This window comes from Pyxicephalus adspersus, chromosome 9, assembly GCF_032062135.1.
Source record: "Pyxicephalus adspersus chromosome 9, UCB_Pads_2.0, whole genome shotgun sequence".
Classification (NCBI taxonomy): domain Eukaryota; kingdom Metazoa; phylum Chordata; class Amphibia; order Anura; family Pyxicephalidae; genus Pyxicephalus; species Pyxicephalus adspersus.
This window is the reverse complement of record NC_092866.1, coordinates 39316631-39335208: the sequence shown is the minus strand read 5'-3', so window position 1 is coordinate 39335208 and position 18578 is coordinate 39316631. Positions and strand designations below refer to the sequence as shown.

The 18578-nt window shown below is 38.0% G+C and overlaps 1 protein-coding gene across 3 annotated transcripts in view; it reads left to right on the top strand.

Moving 5' to 3' along the window:
* GANAB (glucosidase II alpha subunit) overlaps positions 1–10871 on the top strand; it is a 55036-nt gene extending 44165 nt beyond the window's left edge. For all 3 annotated transcript variants that reach the window (XM_072421632.1, XM_072421634.1, XM_072421633.1), the window contains 18 exons: positions 686–752; positions 1070–1166; positions 1544–1724; positions 1805–1958; positions 2328–2563; positions 2704–2830; positions 4155–4234; positions 4330–4473; positions 5706–5802; positions 5892–5993; positions 6091–6334; positions 6417–6481; positions 6736–6812; positions 6918–6992; positions 7130–7243; positions 7670–7779; positions 8317–8417; positions 10003–10871. In XM_072421632.1, coding sequence (XP_072277733.1) covers positions 686–752; positions 1070–1166; positions 1544–1724; positions 1805–1958; positions 2328–2563; positions 2704–2830; positions 4155–4234; positions 4330–4473; positions 5706–5802; positions 5892–5993; positions 6091–6334; positions 6417–6481; positions 6736–6812; positions 6918–6992; positions 7130–7243; positions 7670–7779; positions 8317–8417; positions 10003–10112 — 2181 coding nt within the window. In that variant the 3' untranslated portion in view covers positions 10113–10871. The remainder of the gene's footprint in view (positions 1–685; positions 753–1069; positions 1167–1543; positions 1725–1804; positions 1959–2327; positions 2564–2703; positions 2831–4154; positions 4235–4329; positions 4474–5705; positions 5803–5891; positions 5994–6090; positions 6335–6416; positions 6482–6735; positions 6813–6917; positions 6993–7129; positions 7244–7669; positions 7780–8316; positions 8418–10002) is intronic.
* Positions 10872–18578: the final 7707 nt, after the last annotated feature.

Here is an 18578-nt window from a genome sequence, read left to right as displayed (position 1 = left end):
TTCATAATATCTACTGGACCCTTGTTCGGACATATTTCTGTAAGTTACAGGTCTACAATTTAAAAAAAAAAATTCATGAAAAACAGTGGAACACTTTTGGTACAGAAATCTAGACCTCAGTGTAACGCTCAGGTGGTTAAACAAGCTATTGACCTTTTAGCTGCAGCTACTGTGAAGCAATTAAAAGTAAGAACACTTGTTACCACTTAGCAATGGATTCTGATTTCCCCCCCCCCCAGCAGTGACTTGGTGCCTTCCAGTTTGTATTGTAAATACAAGACTAGTGGAAGAACATCACTACTCCCTTAAAATTTGCTGCTTCTTTTGAAAACTATGTTTTAAAGATTCAGGGTTCAGTAATGGCTTTTTTTTATTGCTTGATAAGATTATGACTATATAGCAGCATTTATCATTATATTAAATATAATTCTGAGGGTTGCAAAAAATATAGGCCATACAATGTATGTTCCAAGTCACTGGTTATAGACATTGATTGTTGTGAAATAAAAAAAATGCAGGAAAACTAAAAATGTACATTTTGGGCTCCATTTATAAAACTGACATTACCTGGTGGAAATAAATTACTGTCATTGAAACACATGGACCCAAAAGATTCCTTGAGGCATTGGAGTTTTGGATTGTATTTCATTATTTAATATTTGTCAATTGTATTATCTTCTGGCAGGAGGAAGAAAATGATTCTGGAATGTGGGATGAAACCTTTAAAACTCATACAGATAGCAAGCCTAATGGTAAGTGCTTTATGACTAAACTGAGAGCTATAGACCTAGCTATTTATATACATTGCACAAAACAATTAGGGGAACTTTCAAACAACACATTATAATATCACGCCAATTTAAACTTCTGAGATATCAATTTGTCCATAATTGTGCATGAATTTTTAAAATCTGTGTTAAAGGGTATTTCTTATGTTAAAAATATAAATTATTATTATTTTTTTTTAATTAAAAGATCCATCCTTATCCAAAGTTTATATTAGGCCAGTATTGGAGTTTCTTTTTTTTTGGTAATCATGTTCTCCTATCTGTCTGTAAACCATCTGTAGGTCCTTCTTCAGTGGGTCTTGACTTCTCTCTACCGGGATTTGAACATGTTTATGGAATTCCAGAACATGCAGACAACTTAAGACTACGAACAACAGAGTAAGTGTAAAGTGGAAGTGTAAAAATTTTTTTGCCTCACTTGGATGCTAGGGTTCTAAAAAAAATCTTGTATTATAAAATTATTTATCATTTGACCATCCCTTGCAGTGATGCAATAATAAAACTAATATTTAAGTGAATACAAGACACTTTGTATTTTCGCATACCAGGGAATACTATATCTAGCAGTCATATTTTCAGATTTGTTGTCCCTTTTTATAGAAGTAAACAGCAGCAGTTCATGATCCTGTTATCGTTCCTATATTTTGCAGTACAGACATATCTGGTTAGAAGCTTTTATCTGGCTTGTGCATTTCACTAATTTTATATAAAGTTTGTTACCATGTGATTGTAAAAAACTGTCCTTGGTTTTTTAGGAACACGGACCCCTATCGGTTGTATAACTTGGACGTGTTTCAGTATGAACTTTATAACACTATGGCCTTATATGGCGCTGTGCCACTGCTGCTAGCTCACAACATTCAGCGTACTTTAGGTATCTTTTGGCTCAATGCTGCTGAAACCTGGGTAGATATCAGCTCTAACACAGCTGGGAAGGTAAGTCAAATATATCAAGAAAAGCGGGGAAATACTACAAACTTTCAGTTGGTAATTTTATCATTCTGTTAATATCACAGACTCTATTTGGGAAAATGCTGCAATATATGCAGGGAGGCGGAGAGACCCCTCAGACAGATGTGCGTTGGATGTCCGAAAGTGGAATCATTGATGTATTTCTTCTGCTAGGACCTTCTCCAAGTGATGTGTTTAAGCAATATGCCAGTCTCACAGGTAAAACCTTTATAGATTGTGATCATGTAACATCCCAAGTGTTTATCTTGTTTACTTGCCGTGTTGTCATCTTTGTTTACTTGCAGAAAAGTGTACCATTGAAAAAAATATACCCTTTAAAATCTAACAAATCAGACCACAATGGCTAACCTATCAAATTATCTGTAAGAAAGCAAATAGACTGCAACTTAAAATGAAAAATTACACCTGAACAATTTAAGTTTTGAGTTGTTTTCGGTTACAGACTAATAATGACATGTCTAATCTTAGATGTTTAAAAGCAGTGCTTTGTTTTTATGGTACGAAAAAAAATTGTCTTTCTGCATTGGCATCTATAACCTGCTTACTTTTATTTGTAAATGCACACAGGAACCCAGGCTCTTCCACCATATTTTTCACTTGGATACCACCAGTGCCGATGGAACTACAATGATGAGGAGGATGTGCGCAATGTAGATGCTGGCTTTGATGAGCATGATCTACCCTATGATGTTATCTGGTTGGATATTGAGCATGCTGATGGAAAAAGATATTTCACATGGGACCCTAATAAGTTCCCCACACCAAAAAATATGCTGACTGGCATAAAGGAGAAAAGGCGGAAAGTGAGTCCACTGCCATCTCCTGTTGCTTTCTGTCTTCTATGTTAACCTGGATTTTCTTTTAATTCAATCCATGAATATTTATGATTGGTAGGTAAATATAATCTATGATAATCATATTTTTCTGTCTCTTCGTACTACAGATGGTAGCTATTGTGGACCCTCATATAAAGGTTGATAGCAGTTACCGGATTCATAGTGAAATTCGATCTCGCAACTTTTATATTAAAACCAAAGATGGAAATGATTATGAAGGATGGTGCTGGCCAGGTAGGCTGCAGTTTTTTCTTGAAATTACTGTAAATGATCAATTCATATGTCTCCAAGCTGTAACAAATATAGGCATCTGTTGTGTTTACCATATCAGCACTGTACCAGAGCAGTTTATTTTGTTTACATGAGCCTGTTAGAGTACACTGAAAAAGTTCTCTGCAGCATGACAGGCTTTAGATAGACTTATCAAAGTCTTTGTAGTCTAGACTGCACATGTAATGGGGGGAACACTTGAGGTTGAAGAAGATTTTGAAGATTAGATTGGTTGTGTTGGCACTTAGTAGAATGTACATCAAAAATTGTGTGTGAATGGTCCCTATTACAAACATTCGCTCCTTCCACACAAGGTATGTGCTCTGAGCAGTGCATTGAAGTGTTTTGCCTTAATTTGAACAACCCCATGGCCAATTTTATGTATATTTTTCTCTCTGATAAACCCCCCTATTCCCTATCAACACTTACACCTTTCCTTTGCTACCCCATTAGGTAGGAAGTTGCACGACACTAAGAACTTACACCGGAATTGCCACAATTATGGTGATTATAAAGAGTTGGAGGGGGGGAGTAAAAGACAGTAATGTTAGGGAAGTGGAGTTAATGTTAGGGAAGTGGAGTAAATAAACCAATCTGTTGATATGCCTTGCATAGGTGCACTCGTAGCTTATGCTGATGGGAATTTTACTGCATCAAACACTGTTAAAATCACATTTACTGTTAGTAAGCAGAACAATAGGCAGTTCAGATGTTGTTCAGCCTGCTTTTCATTCCACTGTTAATCTAGAACACTTGAGGCATCTGAACTGGGGGCAAAGCATGTAAAATGCTGCATTTTCATTTAAATACTGCTGTGTGCATTCATATGTAAAATGCTGCATATGACTTGCATCAACATGTACCCTTAAGTAAATAATGCAGCCTTGGCTTTTGTGTATGACCACTTGTGACTTTTAGGACATTCCTTTTATTAAAGTGCACCTACCACAAAAATAATATTCAAGATGTCAAACTGCTATTTGCCTGGATGCAAAACTGATATTTTGGCTTCAGTCACCCACATAAAACACATACAAACTCGCTCTGAGTTGGTGATTCAAAGGGTGTTAAAGAAGGATGAAAACATCAACCAAGCATGTAGCATTTTTTGCTCGGTCAGAAATGCCTGTTTATATATTATCTGTCTGCTTTAAAGGAGCCTGACTTTCCCTTCCAAAGTTGTGTATGTAATTTTATATAAAAATGATTATATCTGTTGAGGTTTTGGAAACAACCTAAGATTATTGTGTTAATGTATATACCCTGACATGTGGTTCCTCTTCTAAAGGGTCTGCTGCTTATCCAGATTTCACTAATCCGGATATGCGAACCTGGTGGTCCAGTATGTTCTCCTATGACCAATATGAGGTAAAATACCTACATTTCAATCTCTTCTGATTTGGCAGTGTATTTTTCTTTTTCTATTTATGTACATTTGTATCTCTTCTTGCTTTCCTTTCCAGGGGTCCATGGATAATCTATTTGTTTGGAATGACATGAATGAGCCATCTGTATTTAACGGCCCAGAAGTGACCATGCACAAAGATGCTGTACATTGGGGTGGCTGGGAGCACCGTGATGTACATAATCTTTATGGACTCTATGTGGTGAGTATAAAGCATGGATACACTGTTGTATTTTAAAATACAACTAATAATGAACAATAAACATAATAAAATAAAACGAACAAAAAATAATGAACAATAAACAACAAAACAGGCTGTTGATAAGAGAATTTTTTGAAAGTGAAACATTTATGTGGTGTACAACTTCTCTATGGAAGAATGGAGGTTCTTATCTGCTAAATGAAGTAATGTCAAATTTACAACAGATGCTATCATTAAAATTTCTATAGTGATTTTGCTTGTATAATTGATTTTGCATTTATATATTTATCTAGCCTGTTGTGGTGCATTTACATGGGTTATGTTAAAGTAGCCTATCACAAAAGAAAATCCTTATTTTGTTAATGTTTTGTTAGTTCCAGTATGTCCAATTTTTGATTGAGAGAATGTTAACTTGTGTGTCTGTGAAGAGAAATCTGTCCTAAAAGAGACATTGAAGGCTGCCATTGCTGACTTGAATATGCTAATTCACTGGCTGTCATGTTGAACCTCATTTTTTGAAAACTTAAAATAGTTGGAGTACAAATGCAGAATTTAAATTTTGTTTGAATTTTTTGGTCCTGATCTGCATACTTGCTCAAAGTCCGTGAAACAAACCTGAACGCATTGGGTCAAATAACTAGCATTTTTACAATGAAGATTTTATTGGCAGTCCTGCTTTATATATAAACATTTTGTTGAAATTTCAGAGAGATCGGATCAAATTTGGTTACAACTGTTCCACATTCAAAGATAAAAAAGGGGGGATTCTAATGACCATTTTCATGCAAGGGTACTGTTCAGGTACTACAACCAGTGGTCCCTTAACTTTTGTAGCTCACGGACCACTAAATGCACAAACTCTAGACACTGTCACTAAAAGGGGAACTTACTCCCCCCCCACCCCCAAAAGTGAGGCCATGATGCCAGAACCCACCCACTCTCCCATCGTGGGTCTGACCCTGCAAAGGGAGAGTGGGCGGGTTGTGTCTGAGCCTGCGATGGTCCACGTGCTGGTGCAACTCCCCCCTCCCCCAAGCTGGGTCCTTCTCCTGATGGGGGTGGGGGGTGCACCAGCCAGAGCCACAGCCCACCTGTCTGACAGCCTGGGCTGCGGACCAGGGGATGGGGGACCCTTACTATACACCTTTTAAAAAGCTTTTATTGTACTAGAAATTGTACAGTACATAATATTGCATAGCAGGTTCATTTGAAATCCAATTTTTGCATTATAGCACCGAGCCACTGCTGAGGGTTTAATCCATCGTTCTGGAGGAAAGGAAAGACCTTTTGTCTTAACTCGAGCATTCTTTGCGGGTTCACAACGTTATGGTAAGACTCTACAGAAGATGTATATGGAAACCATGGCTCTGTATGTATGTTACAATTCTAGCAGTGTGACTTTGAGTTTTGTTTGGCAGGTGCTGTGTGGACAGGTGATAATGCTGCTGAGTGGGATCACTTGAAGATCTCAATCCCTATGTGTCTAAGTTTGGGTCTTGCCGGCATCTCGTTCTGTGGAGGTTTGATAACTTTGATTACACTTTATTACATGCTTTGGTTTTGCTTTGCTTGATCAAGTATTTATCTGACATACTATGGTTCTTTTCTTTTTATCAGCTGATGTTGGTGGCTTCTTTAAGAATCCAGAGCCTGAATTGCTGCTTCGCTGGTATCAAGCTGGTGCTTATCAACCTTTCTTTCGCGCTCATGCTCATTTGGATACGCCTCGGCGGGAGCCTTGGTTGCATGGAGAGACCAATACAAACCTCATTCGCGATGTTCTCCGTGAAAGATATGCTCTTCTTCCTTACTGGTATACATTGTTCTACAATGCTCATCGTGATGCAGAGCCTGTCATGAGGTGAGTTGGATCCCATGTTAAGATGTAGAGAAATGTGCTGTTTATTTGCCATTATTTAGTGTTTTACGTGCTCTATTTTTAGACCTCTCTGGGTTGAGTTTCCTACCGATGTATCTACTTTTGCAATGGATGATCAGTACATGCTTGGTGAGTAATTTGTAAAAAATTTTTCCTCTGCTTAATTTTTTCTTTTGTTGCTCTAATATGTGAGAAGTGAGAATATGAATGAGTCATCTCTTTTTTTTTTTTTTTTTTTTTTTTTCCTGAACTGGTATCCTAAATTAATAGATAGCCATGTTAGCATTAGGGAATGTTGGAGTATGTTGGTATTAAAAATTGTATATCAGACTTCATCAGTAGAAGTAGTCATGTAAGTTATTTCTCTTCATTTTACTATATAGGCTCCGGTCTTTTAATCCACCCTGTAACAGAAGCCAATGCTCGTGAAGTTCAAATTTATTTACCAGGGGCTGGAGAGGTAAAAAAAAACTTCTTTGTAATTGCTGCTCCCCTTTGTCTAGCAACACTTAAACCTTTAATCTTGCGAAATACATTTTTAATGGGCCCCATCTTTTGTCTGCAGGTCTGGTATGATGTGCACAATTATCAGAGCTATAAGGCTCCACAAAAGTTTTATCTCCCAGTTACAATGAGCTCAGTGAGTATGATCAGATGGTTCATCAAATGGTAAACCATGCTTTATGTCTGCTGTCTGTTTCTATTCTTTGTTTTTTACTTCTCTATTTTGTACATCTATTCATTTCTGTTTTTGTAACAGTCACACTGTATTTTCAGGTACCAGTCTATCAACGAGGTGGATCTATAATTCCAAGGAAGGACCGTCCCAGGAGATCCTCAGATTGTATGCAGGCTGATCCCTTTACTTTATATGTGGCACTGGACTTGCAGGTTAGCTCTGGAAGCATGAGAACAAATTGGTCATATTAACTGCATCACCACCCACCTTTATAACACAATAAATCACACCACAGCTCGCTAACCTATATTCCCTGTGTGTTGGATGCATTACTTTGTTTAATTGAAGTAGAAAATTTTAAATTTTTGCTGCCCACTGCCCTCCACTTCCTGCAGCATCAAGAAATGAGAGGACATCACTACAGGTAGGGGAATGCCACTTATACTGTTGTCACCAGAACTAGTGTCCATATTGGAACATTTATTGTTGCCTCTTGATCTGGTAACTAAAATTTTGAAGAGCGGGCAATCTACCTAGCAGAGACAAAGTCAGCATAATCTAAAAGGTTGTAATCCTTTCAAAACATAAAAAAAGCACCTTTTTATCTGTTCCAATTTTTTATATTATGTTCATTTTAGGGTAATGCACAAGGTGAACTGTTCCTGGATGATGGGCATACCTTTAATTACCAACAAAATGAGTTTGTGTATCGCAAATTCAGTTACAGCCAAGGACAGCTGACCTCAAGGTAAGGTTGATGTAAGGTAACTAAACTGTTAACAAACTAGCCTTTTATTTTTGTTGCATTCCTTTTCTCTTTGGCGTTTTAACACTGCTTTTATCCATGGCATCCAACTCCAATATTCAGAAGGCTTTTTTTTTTTTTGGGTATTTCTCCTATATGGGGCAGTAAAGTTGAGTGTGGTTTAAAGAGTCAGCAATTCCCAACATGTAAGTTGTCTAGAAGGCTTACAACCAGAGCAGTGGTGGGCTCCTTCATTTCTTGGACACCAGAACCAGTACTGTTAATAAGATACGCATGCAACTTTATATGATGCTGCGAGAAGTGTTCTCTACATTGGCTTTTCAACACTGGCTGCCTATTCTGGATTGGAAGCTTCTGATCTGACCAAACTGACCAGGTTTGCCCTGACTACTTTAATGAATATAGAATGTCCACTTCATAGACCTAAATTGAATTGCAGCAGGGCAGGCTTCAGGTAAAACAGAAATTGCATTTCATGGCAATCATAGCAGAAATTTAAAAAAAATGTGTCTTTGTCAGCTCATTGGATCCTCTTGGAAAGTTTGAGACTCCTGCCTGGCTAGAGAAAGTTATAATCATTGGAGCAGCCAAGCCCAGTACCATCAACCTTCATCTGCCAGGTAAGCGGCAAAATATTTTATGTATTTTCAGTACTTTTGTTGATTAAAAAATCATCAGATACGTCACAGTGGTCAAAATGTGTAAACATATTTTGCAACAACTTTAAAATACAATTTGCTTCATACAGAGCTATTCAAGCTGATATTTGGCCAAATACCCTCAGAAACCTGAACGACAAAGGTGACCGCAGTACATGTCAGGTTTTTGCCCGATCTTTGCCTGTTCTAGGGCTTCTCCCTCACCTAAAGTTATGGTTAACAACAATTTTAGCAGACCAGAAAGGGGTGAATATTTGCAACAGCTAGTCAACAAAAAGCAAGCTGCCAAATGGGTTCTAGCCATCCTTTAGTAGCAACTACTTCAGTTGGAAATTTACCTTCCACTTTGAATCGTAAAACTGTTGCCAACATGGCAGAAAGTGTGGCTAAATCTCTCTATCAGAACCCTGGCTAGCTGTAAAATGTTATTTTAGTTTTGAATCATCATTCCTGTACCAAAAACTAGAGTGACACACACTTTAAGTATATTAGATTTCCTCACCAAAAGCTGTGTTTTGAGTTCCTGATTAATTCTTTCAGCAGTAAAGTCTTTTACTTGTATTCCCTTGCTTGCTTTGTGTTATTTGTGGTGTATAATTGTGTGGCTTGTGCTACGGTTACTTGACAAACTATTAATTTTAAATGCCCCAAACATGTCTCAACCAAGCTTTTGTAGATATTGTTGTTCGTCTTTTAAAATAACATGTCCGTTTTTCCACTAGAATAACCCAAATGGTCCTCTGTGCTTGCTCGTTTACTTCCACAGATGTTCACCTGCTCTGTAAAACTTACACATTTGGCCAACTCTGCATTAAATTTCAGGTTTTAATTCTTCCTTTTGCATTTATGGTTTTATCCTGGTACAGCAGTGGATTTCCTTTCAAAATTTTCACAAAAGCAAAAATAATTTATCCAGCAAACATTAAAAATACGTAGGTAAAGAACTTTGAGGACTGTAAGCATGTTGTAAAGCAATAATCCCTTTTTTAATCTAGGATCACATATGTGTTCTAGTGGGAATTGTGGCTTTTGAGCACTTAACAATCAGGAGTCGTAAGGATGTGTAGTAAAGGCATGGGATTTGACCATCCACATTGTGACAGACAGCAGCCCATGTCTGCACAAGCAGTGTGCAAATAAATTAACCCTTCTATACACCCCTATCCCCATTCCATCGTAGGGCACTGCCATCTTCTTCCTTCTCTTCCTCCTTCTCTTCCTCCTTGCAATCTTCAGCAAACTTAATTGGCTAGCCTGGGATGACATAACTCCTGCACTGGGGAAGCTGAGATTGCCGGCTATACTGACAGCCAAAGCTGAGCTACACATCTGTACACAAGTGACAGTGGTGCACCTTCCATTGATATGTTGGAGGAAAAACCTTTGCGACATTTATTACTTGTGGCAAAACTATTCTATTTCAATAAGACCAAAACTGAACTGAATACAATGTGCATTTTTTAGGAATTGAAAAGAATGTCTTGTAGTTGGCTTTAAAATGATCTTGTTTGAGGTTAAAGAAAAGCATTAAATATTTTCTCTGCAGGTGGATCAGAATCACAGCTGGAGTTTGAATATGATTCACAGACATCTGTAATTACTGTACGAAAACCAGGAGTGAATATTTCTTCAGACTTCACAATTTCCCTGCGATAACATCACTAACCAAACATCTCTTGAGAAGGGGCGGGGGGGGGTGTAGGCAAAGACATATTTTCCCCAAGTGTAAGGGGGTTGGTAGGTGGATGTCATTTATGGACCAAATGTGAGACTATAAACCAGAAGATGTGGCGCGTGTGTGTGTGTGTGTCTGTGTGTGTCTAAGATTATGCTTGTTTTTGAGGGTATTACCCACCTGCACTTATTATGTGTACATAAAATGGATCATGCACTGTACTTGTCCCAATGTATCTATGACTTGGGACTACCTCTTCTCAGAAAAAAAAAATTATTGAAGTCTATTGTTGGCCCCATTTATTCTTGCCTGTCCACCATACCCACCCCCATCCCTCCCATCAGTCAGCCAAATCCACATCTATCAAAAAATAGAGAAATGAATGACCACATTTCCAAGAGAGGTCTAACAAACTTGCATATTATGAACTCAGGGCTGCTGCCATTATGTGTGAGTGATTTTAAGGTAGAGTCAATCTGAAGATAAACTCTGAAAAGCAATGTGCCTCTATTCCAAATTGTATCTGACAAGATACAGTCCAATAATGTGATCTAATTCCAATGGGAGGCTTCTGTCTACATCCCTCCCCCTTTCAGTCTGATAATAAGTGTGAGATTGAAGAAAAGTTAATGTCATCTGGTAAAGATTTTCTATGAAATTCTTCTTTTTGGGGGCAGTGAAGCCATAGCTCATTTAATTGGAAATGTTTTGATAAAATAAGAAATAAAATTATAAAATGACTTGTGTATGATTGGTTTTGTTTTTTTTGTTGTTTTTTTTTTTTTGCTATGTCAGATAGGACAATTGATTTTTATTGGCCACCTGTTACTGTGCTATGGCCTATTAGCTTTGCATGATTTTCACAGCCAGACTTGGCATAAAATACTATTATTTAATTGTTACTCTTGGATAATATTCATTTAGCTATTTTTTTTCTTTCCTGTGCCTAAACATTGCTGCATGTGTATATTAGTTATTTCCCTCATAAATACCCATAGGACTAGTAATTTCTATAAATGTTTCCCTCTAAATACCCTCATTCAACATAGTGGAAAATGGCTTTCTGCATGTTTATTCTAATACAGGATTTATACTGTAATAATAAGTATTATTTTATGTATTAGGGTTTTCAATTTGCTGCCATGTTGACTCTAGGAATACATATGTGCTAAATATATTTGCGACACATAAATCTGCCATTTTTTTCAGGAATCGGCACCCCCTAAAGACCTGTAAGCAGATAACTTGACTATCCATCCTGCCAGGGGTCTGTTAGTCTCCTTGGCCTTTTCAGTCTTCCAGCATATATATATATATAGAGAGCTAAACCTGTCCTAGAGTTGTAATAAATTGCATCGGTAGATGGCTTTCTACTTTAGAGCAAAGTGTATCTAATGCAGATGAATCTCCTAAGGCAGATACATTTCAACAGATCTTAAAGCCTTAAGTACCGTTGTGTTCACAATAAATGGCAATGTGGCAAAAAAGGGACTAACACTCATCCCCATAATAACTTTATTTCTATACACAAAAATTCATTAACACTGCACATTTTATTCCAAAGAAAAATGTATTAAATGTATTCCTTTACAGAAAATGGAATATTAGGTTGTTAAAAAATAGCAGTGTCTGCATTTTTCTTTTCAAACTCAAATATTTATTTTATAAACTGAAAAATGTTTAAAGAATTTGCGTCTTTTTTTTTTTTTTTTTTAATCCCTGAACTATTTAGTTGTACAACCACTGTTTCCGAGAACTGCTGCACATCTGTATTGCATGGAGTCAACCAATTTATGGCACCTATGAACAGGTATTCCAGCCCAGGACCCAGGATGATTGGAGTACATTCCACTGTAATGCATTTTGTGGTTTTCCAAAACCACATTTATGTCACCCCACAATATTTCTATTTCTAAAGTCCAGGGATTGGGCTGGCTACTCCATAATAGTAATATTGTTGGTCTATATACAAGAGGTTGCTTCTTTAATGCTCTGTATGGGGTCATTGCCAATTTCAAGGGTGTTTCCTCTGTGGCATAAAGCAATATGATCTCCATGTATTTTGAGGTATTCATACTGATCCATGATTTGAACTTCAGGTAGTCCCATGCTAAGGACATCCGACATACGGACAACTCCTAGATGCAAACACGAACGGGGCTTCCCTGCTCCCCCGATGGGGGAGAGGGTGATTTGCATGGCTTGCAGAAGAAATCTTTTGCTAAACACAGCTGAGACTGAGCTCTTCTGCAAGCTCTTGTAACTATTCAACAACCAAGACAAACTTGCAGTTGTTTCTTTTTGAATATCAAAAAACAGCTTGCTCCAGAAGTTAATAAATGTCTAGGCTCCATAAAGGTTTTTTTTTTTTTTTTTTTTGTGATTACCAGTGAGGATTTTATACAGTAACTGACACCACGCTGCCTAATATGTTGAGACAAACATCTGTCCTAATTGCATTCAATAAAATAATGTACCTGTTCCCACGGGTTTCGACAAAGGGGCATATGGAATGAAACAGAATGTACCAATTCTCTCAAAGAGATCCTCTATGTTATGTCAATTGCAGCCTATCCAATAAAATCATGAATTATTCTAAAATCTTTCACTGCCCAAATAACTGGTCTTTATTAACTTCAGATTAGATTGCTAATTCCAGACTCTGGTTACTGAGAATGAATATGATGGCCAAATGCATGATCTAGAGCAGTGGTGGCGAACCTATGGCAATCATGCCAAATGGGGCACACGCTCCCCACCTCGGCTAACCATCCATTGGCTGGGCCATTGTCCCTCTGTCAGCCCATGCTTGCTGCAGAATTTCCTTTCTGCATGGGTCTTCAGTTAACCCCTAGAATACCAGGCTGTGGGGAGGAGAGCCAGCTGATGTGTCCTGATCCAAAATTAAAAGGGTGAAAGTACAGAGGGAGAGAGGGAAGTGGGGGAGGGGGTAAACAGACATGCAGCGGGGGATCTTGATTTGCTCTGTCCTATTAATGGGGGAAGTAAAGTACGAACTATTAGGCTGAAGAAAAGGCTACCTTAGCTGCAGTTGTATTTTTGATAGATTTTTGTCCACTTAAGGTAAGTTCCTGTTGAATGTAATAGCTCTTTGGAAATCTGTGAAGGCTCTAAATATAATGTAAAAACCAGCAACCAGTTAGCAGAGAATTTTTTTTTTATGTAATATATATATATTAATTGAAGACATGCAGAAGAACCACATTTTAAACAAATCATTTGAACTTTAAATAAAAGCAGCAGTATAGTTGTTCTGTGGTTATAGTGCTACTTATGAAAAGAACAAAACCATATTCTTTACCCAATTTTCCCTCAGTGTGAATACCAACAGAACATGTGTCCGTCTCCTATATTTATAATTAGAGACCCTTCCGTGAAACTCCCCTCCCCACTTTTTTTTTTTCCCTTTTTTCATGTCTGGTTTATCCCCTTGCTTGAAAATTCCTGTTAATTGTATTATTGAAGTTTATCTTATTGCATTATTATGCAATCTAGTCACATATGTACCAATTGGTCAATATTTTATAAATTTATTTTTTATATACATTGGTGTATTTCCTTTATATTTCATTTCTATTTTGTTATGAAAAAAAAAATCTGTTTAAACAAAAACATAGCCACACCCCCTGCATAGTCATAAAGGGCTTGTCACACTGGTGTGTTGTGGTTCTTCCAGAAACACAAATGAATAGCAATTATGTTGTTGTTTTTCTTTGTTAATGCCCCCTCCAAACAAACCTTTGAAATGTGCTACTGGGAACCCGTTGCTGTCCACAGAGCTTTTAAAAAAAATTGTGTGCAATGTGCTGCATTCCTATGCAATTTGCATGGGTTTAGTAAAACTCCCTGCATTCCTGTAATGTGAGCGAGCCCTTAAAGAGGTACTAACTCAAAATCCCCCAAAACACAAAAAATACACTTACCTTCAATCCCACAGGGCAATCTGATCTATCCGGAGGTCTCTTCCATTTGGTCCTGCGCCGCCCTTGCATCCATCCTCAGCCCAGCGCTCTGGTTGCCATAATTTTCGCCTTTTCCAGGTTCTTCCTACGTCACCCGACTCAGGTACAAGATCGGGTGACAAAGGTTGGATAAAAACTTGCCAATTTCACTGTGCATGCGCGAGTGGCAATTTTTTCCCCCTTTTCATGAAAAGGAGCACCCAAGAGCCTCTTTGCACTTAAATTCTTTTGCATCAAGAATTAGGGGGCGGTGCTGTTTCACTTGTAAAGTAAAAATTCTTTTTTTTTTTTTTTTTTTTTTTTTTTTATATATATATTAAAGGGTTGTCTACCCCTTTATGTAAAGTGAAAATTCTGAGTTAAGGTGCGCTTTAGGCCTCACTCCGGGTTGATTTTTGATTTACCCAGTAATGTCATCTTCTGCACTGATTAGTTTTAAAGTAAATTGAAATATTTAAAGTGTATGCACAGGCAATATATTTTTTTTGTAGTCTTGCATAGAGCAGCGAAAGGTTAAAACCCCCTATGAGGTATTATTTATTAATATTTTTGCTGTCTGCACCCTACTAGGAATATTTTTGATATTTTTATGTCTTACTGACAATGTCATAGTTACCGAAATAAATGAAGGTGGTAATTCTCCATGGTGGTGATGGCATCTAGCCTAGCTGCCTTTAAGAGTGGATTGGACAAATTTCTGGAGGGAAAGTCCATCAGGGTTTACTAGGGCAGAGAGCTCAGGCTGTGACCCCACCTCCAGGTCAGATTTGTGCTCATTGCTGGTGTTGGGTTATGGATTGGTTCTCTCATAGAGAATGCTTATTGACAGCTGTTCTGGGTGTCCAGTAAACGAAATGTCATTGCATAGCAGCAGGTTGCGTTTACCTCACATCACATGATGCCTGTGTAATGCTTGGTGTGATGGGATAGGTTGGTGTCCAGGGTTCAGCTCTCTATGGCCTGTGTGTGTTTGTGCTATATGAGAGGACAGGACAGACATGACTCATGGGTACCGGGATTGTCAGGGGTGAACTCTGTATTGGCTGCTGTCCATAGGAACCAACCTGGGCTCCTGCCTATGGGAAAATGAAAGCTTGTATAGATGATCAAGGTCTGCACGCCTTCTTTTTATGGGAAATGTGTGCTACACCTCCACTTCTTATTTATGCAAATTCCCCAAGAATGCTCATTCTTGCCTAGTGAAACCAGCAGCTGGTTTAAGTGGAGTTGTAAAACGCAGTTGTGTTTTTGTTTTGAGATATTTGACTGTTGGATGACTGATGATCTTGTATTGTATTTTATCATCTCTTTATTCCCATTTTTTTTTTGACCACTAATTAAGAGGAGTTGTCAAGGTTTCACAGGTGATTTATGTTCTGTGGTAACTCACATTGACCTTTCTCACTCTTGCCTAGTGAAACCAGTGACTGGTTATAAGTGGAGTTGTAAAACAGGAATTTGAAAAATAAAAGGAGTTGAATAATTAAAGTAACTAGAAACTGTAAGTAATCTTTTATAACTCTGTGAAATCAATAAAAATTGTACCTGGAAAAATGAGTGGCAGCAAGTTGGCAAATAAATTTGCAAAGCTATGTGAAGTGCAGGTGGCAGGCCCAGTGGTGGCAACCCTAGATGTTACTGCTACCCAACAGCCGGAAAAGCAGCCCATCCACTAGAGGTGGGGAAGATAATGCAGGAAAGCGTAGACAATTAGTTGGCATAGGGGATTCTAAGAACAGGAAGACTAATAGAATAGATTCTCGCACGGATCCCTTCAACCAAATGCTGTCTCTCTGGTGCCAGGGTTCGGCATGTGGTAGACCGGGTGGACAAATTACTGGGAGGAGCTGGGCATGACCTAGCTGTCTTCGTTCATGTTGGAACCAATGACAGAAAACAGTGATACCTCGGTTAACAAATTGCCCTGCTAACAAATTTTTTGGCTAACGAATTCTCTTTTTTACTGTTTGAGACTGCTAACAATTGAAGACCCGGCTAACAAATGTAAAAAAAAAAAAAAAAAAAAAGGAAGATACATATTAGGTCAGGTTGAAAAAAGATGATTTATAAAGATGTTAAACAGTAAAGGTCCCAACACTGAATCCTGGGTTTATACCACTAATAACCTTCCAGCACGCTCAGCCACACTCCACTCACCAGCAGGCTGAGAAAGGGGCCATCACGGGGCAAGGTTAACCACTCTGTTACCCCTTGCCCAACACACCATCACAGGTAGACTGCCACCACGAGCTTAGACGTGAGCACACACCATTACCCTTGACAACCGCAGTTATGATTCTGCTTCTTTAATACTGTGTGTGTCACCTGCTGTCACTGTCTCAGCAATAACACTGTTTAAAGTAAAGTTTTCGGGTTAGCAAGTTATACTTTTTCTACTTAGAGCATTCAGAGATTCAGCTTACACTTTTTATGGTGTTTAATAGGTAAAAACATACAGAAAAGTGCATAAACAAATACAGAAAAATAAAGATTAATCAAAGAACAAAACAATAGCAGAACTTTAGCAACAGCATAAAATAAAAAGGAAAACTGATATAATTCTTAGAGTTGGTTTGTCTTGGTCGAGGTTGCTGTGTAAAGTACAAGTTATTAGTTAGTCACTGGACTCCCTCCAGTGGTCAATGTGTCTATGCCATTGTCCTTCGCAACAAGATGGTATCAGTGAGATCTTCCTCTGCTAGGCTTACATGGCTTTTTCTATACCAACTACAGAGGTGGGACTAATACAACAAACCAATGACAGCAGGGTGGGGGCTGTCTCAGGGGCTGTGTCCATATGGATTATGATGCTCTGTGGATACATTCAAAATGCCCTTGTTCTAGCCATTATTGGTATTTTCATACGTACAGGTTTTATGAACTGCCAAACCCCAGATATTATTCACCACAACATACGGAGTTCACAGAGACCAAAAAAGCATGTCTGGGACTTATGGTTCACCAGAACAGACTAAATATGGTTTCCGGGCTTTCCATGGGCCTAGGGGAAACGTTCTTGATCTCAAAATGTTCACCATAACTATCTAACTACAAATCAGTCAAACACTACTTTATACAGTATGGTATTTTGGCAATATAAATAATAATAATAATTACAATATATGGGTTTCGGAATACAGCTCAGAGTTCAATAAAAGGCCACTCTGCTAGCCTTATCTGAGTTTTAGGACACCTGGAGACACGCAACTAAAACTTTTAGAATGGGTGTTGTAAACTAGAGGGTCTGGAAGGATGCTGGTTGTCAGATCAAGAAATATATGATAAAGGGAAGTTTATCATATATTTCCCCAAAAAAAAAGACCCATGTTTGTGGACAGAGAGAGAGAATTTTTAAACTAAGACATTTTAAAAGATATTTAAAGGGGAGATCAGGAATTTATGTGATCCCCAATATCAGTATATGACAGTATTGTAGCAGTATTGTGTAATGCAACATTCCAATAAGTCTCATGCTGAATTTCCAAATAACATATATGCTCATATATTTCATTGGTGTAAATGGTTATGTATTACCTTTTTAGTAATGTTCTTTATCTACACATAACCAAATTTTGATTACTTGTACACTTTTACCTGTCCATGCGCATAAACATATACATTTCCACTAATTGCATATCCTATTATAGAATCAATGGGCACCCAAAGAGGGTGAGGGGGTCTTTAGGTAAGAGCTAGACAAGACCTCTTACATCCCTGTGGTAACTTTGATGTCTCATAATTGTTTATATGATAATATAAAGTCCAAATGTATTATCTATGAAGTTCCCAATTTGAACATCGGAGATCATGGTACTATTGCTATGAGAGGGTTTATAGCTTACTGCTTCAATCCAGGGTTACATGTTGCTTTGAGGTTTAATATACACTTGCATTCAGATAAGAGGAGTTTTTGGTCCAGATCGCCACCACGTGTATTTGGAGGGATGTGTTCAAGGCCTACATTAGGATTGTAGTTATGGTGCGTTCTTATGTAAAAGCTAATAGGAGTTATAATTCTTCCAGAAGTAATGGAATATACAGTGAGGGAAAGAAGTATTTGACCCCCTGCTAATTTTGTACGTTTGCCCTCCTACAAGGAAATGACCAGTCTATAATTGTAATGGTCGTTTATTGTAGCTGTGAGAGACAGAATAACAACAAAAGAACCCTCAAAAACCCAGTGCTCAAAAAAGGGTGATGTGCATTTGTAATATATGAAATAAATATTTCATCCCCTATCAACCAGCAAGATTTCAGGCTCCCAGGTGTCTTCCCTGTATGCAGGTAACAAGCTGAGATTAGGAGCACCCTCTTTAAGTATAAAGGACACCTGTCCACAAAAGCAATCAACCAATCAGATTCCAAACTAGCCACCATGGCCAAGAACAAAGAGCTGTCCAAGGATGTCAGTGACAAGATTGTAGACCTACACAAGGCTGGACTGGGCTACAAGACTATCGCCAA